Source organism: Microtus pennsylvanicus, chromosome 1 (genome assembly GCF_037038515.1).
Source record: "Microtus pennsylvanicus isolate mMicPen1 chromosome 1, mMicPen1.hap1, whole genome shotgun sequence".
Lineage (NCBI taxonomy): Eukaryota > Metazoa > Chordata > Mammalia > Rodentia > Cricetidae > Microtus > Microtus pennsylvanicus.
Window position 1 is genome coordinate 180385430 of NC_134579.1, and position 12974 is coordinate 180398403.

The 12974-nt window shown below is 36.4% G+C and overlaps 1 protein-coding gene across 1 annotated transcript in view; it reads left to right on the forward strand.

Annotated features, from left to right (window-relative positions):
* Clvs2 (clavesin 2) overlaps positions 1–11323 on the forward strand; it is a 78870-nt gene extending 67547 nt beyond the window's left edge. Inside the window, exon 6 of the mRNA XM_075946317.1 lies at positions 6608–11323. Within this exon, the coding sequence (XP_075802432.1) occupies positions 6608–6695 (88 nt within the window). The 3' untranslated portion in view covers positions 6696–11323. The remainder of the gene's footprint in view (positions 1–6607) is intronic.
* Positions 11324–12974: the final 1651 nt, after the last annotated feature.

Genomic DNA, 12974 nt, shown 5'->3' on the forward strand with positions numbered 1-12974 from the left:
TGCAGATGCATGCTTGCATAATTGGCTTTGCCTCTGAATCCTGTAGCAAACAATATGACTTTGATTCTCAGACTTCCCTGGCCCCAGCAGAGTGCAGCTTAATGATGCTAACAGATAAGACAAGTCTAATCACTATCGACAGAAGTATGTGGTGTTCTGCTACCTCTCCGAAGATGCAGTCATTTAACTTGTCATGCAAAACCTTATCTTGTATCTTTTTTTTTATGGAGATTTTATGGTTCTTTGGTTAAAGAATTGATTCAGGTAGTGTCAAACATGATCCTAAAAAGTGAGTCTCCTTCTTCCTTCCTCTCTTTCTCTCTTGCCCTTCTTCTTTTTCTGCCTCTTTGTCTCTTTGTCTCTGCTTTTCTCTAGGTCTCTGCATTCTCTCTCTGTCTCATGTGCGTATGAACATGTACATGTCTTTGTACATGATGTTTGTAAATAATGTTTGCTCACTACAGGCTGCTGTGCACCTTCTAGAAGTAAAAGAAAGGACTGGGGAATTTTCCCCTGCTACCTATCATTTCCTTACTTGTTAGCAAATTTGTTTTAAAGCTGACGTTATGTTTCTTAGCTCCCTTCACTTGGCAGCCTTATCAGCAAACCTGTGGGTTCATTAACCTCCTGAAGTGATTGTTGATAGGTTGCTGAGGATTCTCTTTGGTACTGAGTTGCCTTCAAAGTCTGCATGTGTGTAATTAAATGGGTATGTGTGTGTGTGTATTTACACAGTGTTTCTCCAACTCTAAAAGGGTTCCTAAAACAAGAATGCTGAAAAAGTAAATGTCTCTGGATAACAAAAGTAATTCTACTAACAATTGTTATTATATTATAAAACACTTATTACATATTTATCATAAACTGGCACTTAATGTTCTGCCTTTGAGTTCTCACAGAAAACTTGTTAAAATAATGTATTCTCAGTGTTTTCCCATTCCCCGTGTGTGTGTGTGTGTGTGTGTGTATGTTGAACAAGGCTCATCTGGAGACTTTCAGATTGTTGACAAAAAGCCGTTCCACTCTTTTATGACAGTGTGACAGTAGTGGCCTCTCTGGACGTGAACGTTATAAAGCTTAAGAGACAGATGTCTCTAATGGCCCCTAGTTTCTGCTATTAACAATGCCCTTTCCCTTGATTTTTCCTCCTGTGACAGTTTTGTTCACACATTCCATCACGTCCCATGAATGCATTTCTCTCTTCAGTCCAGCACCTCTGTCACTCACAGTTTGTCTTTTCCCTGCTCAAGAATTTTCAAGTTGCATTCATAAATTCCATTGTTACCTGATTCCCTTTCCCTTGTTTATAATCTGCATGGAAATACAAGCATCCTTTATTTCATACACAACTCCCATTTAAATTGCAGGTGACTGATAATTCTATCAGGAATAACAGCACTTTAAGTCACTGTATCATCTAGGCCTGCTGTATTTCTCCACTATGTTATTACAGCAACTTCCTCCCCTACTTTTAGATGCAGCAACCTTCTCTCTGCTCATCAGCTTCTCCAGTTAGTCACTCTCTAAAGCTTTTACTTGACATCTCTGGCTTGAGCTCCTTTTCTGTGTATCTTGAAGTGGCTGGTACCCAGCGCAGGACCTCCTCAAAAGGGTCTATGCTCCCCTTTTCAACCACCCAGTCTTAATCATTTCTAAGTGCTACTCATTCCAGTCATTCCACATCAATCAGTGTTCTTCTAAATTCTTCTTCCTATCATTTACCAATGCAATGACTGGGGCTAGTTTGATATTCACTCTATAGTATGAACTTTGTGGAGACGATGGTGGCTGTATTTTTTTTGCTCTCTGAATTCCGTGTTCCTAGAGGAAGTCTTCTCCCATGGTGGCCCACCACATGCCAGTTGAGTGAAAGAGTGTGTTGTTTTCTGTCTTTCAATGGCTGCCTAAGGTCAGTATTCATAACTAATAGGCAACAGCTGAATCTACTGTGACTAGTGGTGTCTACGTGTCTTGTCTTTCTTAGCTTTTATTCTGGTTATCAGTAGTTGCTATGTAAGAAATCAAAACACATTGCTGGCTCCCACTGAGCACCTTAAACTGTCCACTATTAGCCCATGACCCCCTAATTGTATACTCTGCTTTTAGCCTTGTCACGGGAACATGCTTTGGATGGAGTAACATCTCCTTGTTAGATAAGCTGTGTAGCCCTAATTTGAAGTCAGTTCGGATTCTGTTTCTTTACTCCAATACAGTGGGGCATTTTCTTCCTTGAAGAGCAGGCTTTCTAGCTCATCCACCATGCCAGTTGTTTGTTTTGCTTCTGATGGGAGCTGATCAGAACTTTTTATTTATTTATTTATTTGTTTGTTTGTTTGTTTATTTATTTATTTATTAAAGATTTCTGCCTCTTTCCCGCCACCGCCTCCCATTTCCCTCCCCCTCCCCCGGTCAAGTCCACCTCCCTCATCTGCTTGAAGAGCAATCAGGGTTCCCTGACCTGTGGGAAGTTCAAGGACCACCCACCTCCATCCAGTTCTAGTAAGGTGAGCATCCAAACTGCCTAGGCTCCCACAAAGCCAGTATGTGCAGTAAGATCAAAAACCCATTGCCATTGTTCTTGAGTTCTCAGTAGTCCTCATTGTCCACTATGTTCAGCAAGTCCAGTTTTATCCCATGCTTTTTCAGACCCAGGCCAGTTGGCCTTAGTGAGTTCCCGATAGAACATCCCCATTGTCTCAGTGTGTGGGTGCACCCCTTAGGGTCCTGAGTTTCTTGCTCGTGCTCTCTCTCCTTCTGCTCCTGATTTGGACCTTGAGATTTCAGTCCGGTGTTCCAATGTGGGTCTCTGTCTCTGTCTCCTTTCATTGCCTGATGAAGGTTAATATTCAGGAGGATGCCTATATGTTTGTCTTTGGATTCGCCTTCCTATTTAGCAAGGATTGCAAATTGTAGGCTCAATGTCCTTTATTTATTGCTAGAAACCAAATATGAGTGAGTACATCCCATGTTCCTCTTTTTGGGTCTGGCTTACCTCACTCAGGATAGTGTTTTCTATTTCCATCCATTTGTATGCAAAATTCAAGAAGTCCTTGTTTTTTACTGCTGAGTAGTACTCTAATATTCCATACTTTCTTCATCCATTCTTCCATCAAAGGGCATCTAGGTTGTTTCCAGGATCAGAACTTTAAAGGTTCTTGTTCGTTAGTGTGTGCTTATAGCATTTGAAGGTTTTGCAATCCTATTGGGGTTTTCTTGGTGTGTAAATTTGTTGGGAAGAGAAGAACATGATCAGCTGAAAAGATGCAAATTTCACTAGAGCATGCCTGTCTTCAGTGCTGGGAATGTTTTGTATCTTATGCCTCTAGGCCCTAGGCTAGTACCTGAAAACATGCAGCAAGACTAATGCTACAGTTTTGTCGAAACATAAGTAATCTCTCAGGGATGATATTTGAAGGCATAAGTCACAAAACAATCCCACACCAATTTGGAATTATGATTAATAAAAGGGTTATTTATTTAAAGGAAAAACTTACAAATCACCGTCCTTGACAACAGTCTAGTAGCTGGAAGCAGAGTCTGAAGCAAGAGAGGTAGTGCACGGCTACCACTGCTTTTTAAAGCAAAAGAGATCACGCCCAAGTGGGCTGGTATCTTAAAGGCTATTGGCTAACGGAGCAGAAGGAGCTCCCGCAGCAGATATTCCAAAGAAAATGGACTCTCCCTCCTCTATAAGTCATCAATTGTCAATAGTATCTCAGTGAGTGGTGGAACTTCATGAGTTGCCCCAATCCCAACTCCTACAGCTCATCATGCAGAGACTTTGCCTGGCCTATTGTTATCTAGGTTTTGTGCATACAGCCACCACCACTGTGAATTCATATGACCCGAACAGCTGTTTTGCTGCAGATAATCATTTTGCTGAAAGGTATGAACACTTCCTACTATGTGTCAATCTGTATTCTACTGACTTGCAGAAATTCATATTCTTCTTGCAATTAACTGACAAGATAGTACTTGTCTGATCTTATTGATAAGAAGAGTAAGAGACAAGAAGGAGAGTGAATTCCAATTCTAATTTCAGTGAACAAATAATCGTATTCAGTGAGCTACTTCCTTAGCCCTTTCTGTTTGTCACATGTGTGAGGTTTAGGTATGTATTATTATATTTTATCTTCACTATGTTAATGTAAAGAAGAGGTTCTCCCCCAGTTTTACATATAAAAGAATATAATCTTAGGCCTTTTAATAGCCTTCCTGTGGTTAAAAGGTAAGCAAATTAACTATATAAGCAACTGCAATTGAAATACTTGTTTCTGAAGTCTAGGTGTAAAAGATTTTATTGCATCCCGTTATAGCTGCATAATTGCTGCATACATAAATATTGACAAATTTAACTTTGTTTTTGTGTTGTATATGCTTGTGTATGTACTGTGTGTATGTGTATGGGTACTTGTGTAGGTGTATGTTGGTAAATATATATAAGTATGGAGGCCAGAGGTCAATGTCAGGTGTCTTTCTTGACAGCTCTTACCTTAGTGTTTGAAACATGGTCTTTCATTGGCTCTGGAGATCACCAATTTTACTACCCTGGCTGGCCATTGAGTTTCAATAATCCTCTTATCTCTGAATCCCCAGTTGGAGTGAGAAATACTGGCAAATTTTCAGCTTGTCCTTGGGTGATGAGGATCCAAACTCTGGTCCTCATATATATGGCAAGTATTTTACAAACAGTGTCACTTCCCCAGACCCTATTTTTTTTTCTGAAATAAAACATCTAGATATACACAGCAAGTTTATGTTAGACAGTTTCCTACATCATTGCTGGAATAAAATTCTTAGGAAGAATTGTGATTGTACACAGTTCTCTCAAGAGAGAATTCCACCCTCTCCCTCACAGAAGAGGGTAAGAATAAACCCCAGACTAAATAGTAGTACAACTGGGAAGCTAAGTGTCAAAGACAACATTATTTTTTGAGTGTAGTTTTTTTTTTCTCTTGTGAAATTGCTGTGCAAATGGGGCCAACATTTACCCACCAACAGTTCTGAAAATTGTAATGCCCAAGAAAATAAAGTAGCAATTTAATTCTAATTCAGACAATATATTTTATATTAATAAAATGTCATATTCCATTTAAACTGATAATAATGTAGGTGTATATCTGGGAGTGTGTTTTAACAGAATATTATGGTAAACACAGCTTTGGATTTCACCTATTGGAGATGATTAAGACAGTTCAGAGTCTGAATAGTAGATACAGACTGATGATATTTTGTATTTTCCTAATTAATTTTCTATATTTCTTCCTGCTTTTCACTTTCAAGGCTTAATATCATTATTTTTGCATGAAAAATCATTAGAAATTGAGACAGCAAAGTCTCACTATGCATCTAACCCTGTGATCCTCTACTCTGCCTCTCCCCTTTTCTCTCTGTCTTCTTTTCCTCCTGTTCTCTTCTTTGTTCATCGTCCCTTTCTCATGAAAACACACAGAGAAACACAGAAAAGTTTAATCAGTCTGTTTTGCAAAATCTGGTGTCTATTTAATATTTAGAGAAAAGAAAATTTATCTAAGAAACGGACCATCTTCTTACTTGAAAAAAAAAACTTCTTTTTCTTTTCTGAAACAGGATTGTTTATTTAAATAAATGGAGCATTTGTTGGTGAATCTTGTGCTTCTTGAAAACATAATTAGTTCCATTGCACTCTTTTTATTAGCATGTGCAATTGTAATTTAGCTGAGAGTCTTCCTTTTTGGGAGTTAATGAAGTCTGCTAAGAGGCACATTGCTACAGCGAAAGGCAATTGGCTCGAGTGCATCAGTGTGGAAGAATCCATTACCAGCGAGGGCTCTAGAAGGGCAGCTCCTTCTTAATGCCATAGCCATTGAAAGGGCATCTTCCCGCCACAATATTAGCATGTGTCATTGTTCTCTCTTCTTCCCATTCTCATGCAGTTTCCTAATGATGAACGTGTATAGAATTCCACCTTGCTATCAAAAGAATTTATATATGGGGGGTTTTGAAATTGTGTGCTTTCTTATTTATAGAATCTTCCTGCCCAAATAAGCATCTTTATTTTAAACATCTTTAAATGTTTTTTGAAGTGTTCAAATATATGTTTTATTTTATTTGGATTTTTCTAGTGGGAAACTTAATTACATTCAAATTCTGATTTTTTTTTTGTTTGGGTGGTGATGTAATAATTGAAAATGAGAGATGATTATGATAAAGAAATGAGTTACAGTTATTTTGGATTTGTTTTATGGGTTATTTTAAGGCAGGAATTCAGCCTCATACTGATGTTGAAATCAACATCGAAAGCACCTATCTATTTCTTTTTCTAGTTGGAAATTTTTTATTAGAAAGTATTAGAAAATTTCAGTGTAGTAGAGAGAATACGCTTGCTCAGCTGTCAGGACAACATTACTCCTATTATTTTCTGCTCAGAACCTCTTGCCGCTCACAACCCAGGAAGCCAGAGGGAATTGTTTGCTCACTCTGATGCCATACTCTAAATGTGTGGTATCCACAGTTCATAAATCCCTTGATGAGACTTCCTGGTCCTGAGAGAAGCAGTGGGGGAAAGCTGGTGCCATGCGGTTAATTCTGGGAGCTAACTCCTTGCCCCTGGCTTCATTCTTTCTAGATCACAGTCGGTGGTGGATCCCACAGCCCTGAAGCGCATGGATAAAAACGAAGAAGAAAACAGGCAGCCTTTACTTTCCCTGGACTAAGAACTTCTCCACTTCTACCCCCACGGATTAGAAATGGGAGGTATTGGCTTTCAACAACAGGGACAGCACTGTGGCATCTACCTGCTGGAAAACCTTATTCATGTTAATGTAGCATAATGCATAAGGCATCTGGCTTCCACATTTGCCTAAACCATGGGTGCCCCGGGCTAGATTTTAAAAAGTCAATAATTTATTCTGTAAGTGCCAAGTTCTTTGTAAATACAATATAGTCGTCACATCAAGTTTGTAAATTTTGGTAGTAAAGTAATTTGAGAAAGATTGACTCACAAGTTTGAGCCAGTGAAATGGACTATAAAAAGAAGCATAAAGACACATACACTATGAAATTTAATTAAATGTATCCCTGTTTCCTATGAAGCCATATTTCTGCTATCATAGTGAATTGTTTCATCGTCTTTCTCTGAAACACTGTCAATATTTAAACATACTTTGGGCACAGCAATTCCAGGAAATTGTTATGATTAATGTTTTCCTGTTTAGTGTTTTTTTTTTTCAGAGGAAGTATTATATGACCATCCCTGACTGCATTCTGAAGAAAAATAGTGGATGAGGAGCTGGTGAATGAAAAACCTAGATGTTTCTCTGTTGTTTGATTCACAGAGTCTTGTAGGAAAATGCTTTTCCCCACTCAAGACACAGCATTCTGATAGAGAATGGATATTTGTCTAAACTGTTGTTTTCACAATGTCCTCTTTACTTAAGAGTCCCATTGTAATCCTTGTCTGGTGTACTTTAGAATATTTTCATCCAAAATTTGACTAGGAAAAGATGAACTAGTTCCTGAATAATTTTAACATTCAGCGTTGAACATAAAGTTTATCCCTTACAAATAGGGGCCTAATTTCAAATCATTGTGTACTTGTTAAAAATATCAATATTCACATAACATATATTTTCACTGAGTTTCAATAAGTTCTTGATATGATAGGCATTGAGATATCATGGAAGATGACTTTCAGTGAAGTAAAGAAAAAGGAAAACATGAGACAGACCTCAGGATACCTATTCAAAGGATTTCATATATCAGAAAATGAAATCTGGACTATGTGGCACCTTAACGAGTGTGTTTTGCCCCTTTAAAGACACAGTGAATCTCCATATAGATAGTAGGCAATAAAAAGCAAAAGAGGTTTTTTGTTTTAAAAAAATATTTAAGTTAGCATGTTCTTTTATGCTCCCATTTTTTTTTTTGAGAAAAGATTAAAAGTACATGATATTTGACAGATACTTTGAGAATATTGGAGGGCATCTAAGACAGTATATAGCAGCTTAAGTCTAGACTCAAATTTGTGTATGATTTAAAATTTTATTTCATAAATTATATAATTATAGCCTATGTTAAACATCTTAATTTAAATTTCAAATTCCTGTGTAAAAAGGCAAGATTGTTATCACTTTCCTGGCATGGTGGATTTTGAGATTGAGAATTTACCATTTTTATTTAAAAAAAATTATCTTCAAGAACTTTTGGAAACTAGTACAAATAAAGTCATATAGGAGCCTTGATACACACATATGCCATTTCAAAAATCCAGTTACAATCATGCTGCTCAAAATCTCAAAGTTGAATCAACACACCAGTCTGAAGCTACATGGGCTGTCTAATGATTATAAAATTGTAAAGATTATGAGTTTTTGAAATACACTTTAAAGATATTTTAAGAATGGCAACCTTCAGCTGAATTTAGAATAATAGTGACGATCTGGGTATTCTGTCTATCCTTGTAGCTGAGACTGAAATGAAATGGGAATTAAATGCCAGGGCAATTCTACTAGGTAATAACTGATGCACCAATAACTGATGTTTGTTTTTCCTTGTCTACCTGACATATATTCTATAATCCTGGACTTTTCTCGTGTTATAGACACGCATCAGGCAGAAGTCATTGAAATAAAAGAAGAAGAACGTACGCATAGACTGTCGATATCATTCTCTTGACACTCACTGTTTGTTGACAGTTTTCAGAGTTCTACCAGCTTCAGATGTCATCCAGCATGGCCAGCATCCTTCTCCAACTCTAAAGTTACTGTCACATAAAAATAACTGGGATCATCCACACTCTCTCCCGATCCATATTTGGAAAACTCTCATTGGCATTGCCAAGCGTCTGCTCCTCTTTAAATGAGCAACTGAAAGTTGGCTAGATGGTGTGCAATATTTTAAAAAAAATGAATGAACAAATTAAAACAATGATGTCTTTTGATTTTCTAGCAATGGTTTTGAAGCTGCTTAGTCAAGGGATATTTATTCAAATTCATGAATTTTCCCCTCAGCATCAGCTAAAGCACGATTTAGGTAACTGTTCCTTATTGTAATGTTTTACATCATGTAGCAGTGTTTATGGTACATTATCTAGTATATATAAGCATGCCAGTGTTCTTTCATACTAGATGGTTCTAATGGCTGCTCCTCTTTCCTTTGAGTCCTATATTCTGCCATTTAAATGGTCTCATTACCTTGACATTTATGAACTTTTACGAGATACCACATCAATTTGGAATAGTTCACTGCTTTTTTTTAAAAATGGTGCTGGGCATGGAACCCAGACCTGAGCATGCAGGCAGGTACTCTACCTTTGAGCTCTATGTCAAATTTCCATTTTTTAATATTTTTTCACTGTGTCTGTCAAATATTTTCTTTCTTTCAGTTGTTTCAAGATTGACTGCTTCCGAAATTGGCTTAAAAATAAAGAACTCTTCTTCTCATGTTCTCAGCAACATAGTTTGTTGGCTACTATATAAGATAATATGACAACATGTACTCTAAAGAATATGAAGAAGTGCCTCTTTAAAAGTAGAACAAAGCATCGGTAACAACTTACTCAGTTTATTTGCACACTCTTCTAACAAAACCAACATATTCCTCAGTATCGTAAGGGTAACATGTAGATATTTTTGAAGAAGAATATCTAAGGGTGTTGCTTAAGAATGTTCATACAGTATTTGTTGTGCAAGATAAATGCAGTAACTTCATTCCAAATGCGATTTAACATAGAGTACTATGTTAAAACAGGATAAAGGCATTAAGTAGAGTTTTTCAAGCAAGGTGTTGACATGGGCATGCATGATATTATTTTGGCAATAGTTTGCATTTGTGTAGGCAGGAGCATTCCATAAGCCATTTCATAGAAAATGCTTATTTACACTATTAAAATTTCCATATCCCTAAGAAAGAAAAACATGTAAGATGTCCTCTTTAGTATATGTCTGCAGGTCACATACTTAAACCAAGCATTTAAGGTTTCTGCAGCATTCTTAAGGGAACAGAATGGACTGTATAGTACCATGAAAAGGAGAATCATTTTAGGCCTCATGTTAGAAGGAAACCTTTATAGACATGGCAGGCTGTTTCTATTTCTACACAGAAATTCAAGTTTATAGCCAGACTTATGGTCAGTCCTTTAAGAACATTTTATTAAGGAAATCTGATGAGAGACTTAATACTTCTGATGCTTTATTAAAACTGCCTGGTTGGGTTAGTTCATATTGTTCCTTTGCTTCTGTCATTCACTGCATATTTATTAATGATTCCTTAAAATGCTACCCTGAGCCATGATGGCATTCCAGAAAGATTCTCAACATACACAGTCAAGTGACCCAAGGCCCAGCATGTGCTATTTCAGTTTTTAGGTGACATCAGTAGGCCACAGGCAGATATTCCAGGTTAGACCTGCTGTGTGCACAGGTAGCCAGAAATAGCTGTGTGCTCATCAAACCTTTGAGGCTGCCACTGGAATGGGTACACATGTTCTCTTGTTTTTAATTGAGAAAATAGTTTTCTGTATATTACTATAGTGATTGGTCACTGTTCAGCATTTTAAGCTGCCACTGAAAGAGGCACATATCAGGGAAAAATGGATTTTTCTTGTTTTCAGTTGAGAAAAATGAGCGTCCTATAGACTACTGTAATGATTGATCACTGCTTAGCACTTTAGATTGGGAAAACAGAAATACAAACAGGTCTGAAGTATGAAATTATTAACTCACTGCCTTTGAAGTCTGAAGAAGAGCTTTCATACATTCAAGATTTTAGCTTATAAAAAATACTAGAGGTTAGTTAGTGCCACACATAATGCTCTGAAGCTTGTTATTTGAGAAATAAATCCACCTAACTGTAGGAAAATCATAAAACCGCATTTTTTTGTAGTGAAATGCTCAAATTGGACCTTTTTGTTTAGAGGAGTACAACGTTATTGTAAAAATGAAGATCATTTAGAAACCAAATAGTTGTGGCTACGATAACTGCACTTTACGGCAAGAGGTGGGAAGTGTTGACAGTGTTGGTGTTTGTCAGGGTTTGACATAGTTTCAGATCACCATGCAAATATTTCTGATTATGTAAACATTTTTTTTTGTGAATATATTGGACCTACAGAAGACATAATGAAATTTTAACATGTTTAGCATGGACAAGTCCCAACCTATTTTGAAAAATCCCAATGATCTATACATAAATGATTTGCATATCACAGGTTCAAGCCATTGTCTTATTTCTGATCTAGTTTTGTTTTACATTTTTGTGTCATTGCATGATGTTTTTAGTTGCAATTTTTATAATAAACAAAATAAATTTTAAAAATTAAAAAATAAATAAAGCTCAAAATATACGTTTTGTCTCCAAAGTTCCACTCATATCTAAGACAAAATTATCCAAGTGTTTCAAAAGTACCAAACACTGTATTATTGACTTAGATGTAATAACTGTTGCTATTATACATTGTTTGTGTTGCACTACACATTATTTACTATTTGATCTCTTGAGAGAGTTCTTTCTGGCAAAGCATTATGATAAAACATATCTCATAGATTCTAAGAGACAGGAATTCTTGCCAGACTTCACAAAGTTTATCATATACCTTGACGTTACTGAAGATTTAAGACTGCTCTCCTACTGTGTGCTCAGCCTGCTTGTGTCATTGTCTTTTAAGAGAACAATGTAACAATCAACCTTACTTGTCTTGGATTTCCCATGGAATCAACTTGTCCTACCTAAGATAACGCATGGCCACAATCTTAAGTTATGTACTCTTCCATCCCTCCGACTAGAGCAATGCATTTGTATCGTGATCATTTGCTGACAGCAACAACTACAGAGATTGAAAACAATCTTCTAAAATTAATACCCATCATAAATTTGAATATTTTTTTGAGAAACAATGATGTTCATGGTACTGTTTGTTATCTGATCAGCTGGGGTACAATTCTGTTGAAGATTTCTGAAAAATGTCCTTCATTGCTTCTCCATTAGGTGTTGTCTACACTGTTCAGAAAAGCTAGAGGAACACCTTTTGTTACAGACAGAGACAGTCACACAAATAGACCCACAGCATAGTCTCAAGATACTCTTTAGTCAGAGACAAATTCAGATTCACACAAGAGACAGGCAAAAGGAAGAAGACACAAGGAGTAGAAAGAGAATTCAAATTTGAACTCACTCTTATTTAAATTACTCCAAGGAGAAACGTTTTTTTTTTCTTAATGCATGATGAATGCACTATTAGTACCCTGATATTAATCATTAATGCAGCTAAACAAATCAGTTATTTATTCCAACAGAATTAAAAATTGCAAAGCAATGTTTTGTTTGTTTGTTTTAGTTTGGATTTACTTTTGGTAAGTATAAGTTCTGTTTATGATACTTGTTTTACATATGACAGAGTTGAGTTTGTAGGTGCTGAATGGGCTACATCTAAAAATATAGTGGAACATATAAAAATAAATGGAAATTTTGTTTGTAGAGATTACTGCTGGCTCTTGAGCAGTAATGCCTTAATTATTCTAATATTTGACTGTTTAAAACAGAGGTAAATATGTAATTCCATAATTCACTTCACTAAAGTGAATCTTAGCAGTTGATCACTTCATAACTGTTCAACAGAGTATGAAGAAGCAGACTCCTAAGTTGGGTACCGTGGAAAATAACCTTAAACACAATGTGATTTTCATGTCTTCACATAAAGCAACTGGATTAGGTAAGAGTTTAAATTCAGACATTAGAATTACAGTGCCATTCATATTTATTTAAGTGAATCTCATTGAATATAATTTCAGGAGAAAACATTAAGTAAAATGAAAATATTCATCTTGGCTGGAGTTAATTCAACTTTTAATTTCCCTGTACTCACCATTTTTTATTTTGTGTGTATGTGGTCAATGATCACCTTACTGTTTCCTTTTCTTCTCTCATATAGCTTAAGATATGCAGTTACTAAATTAGTAAATAAGCACCAAATTTCTTATTTAGTGGATAGTTTCTTC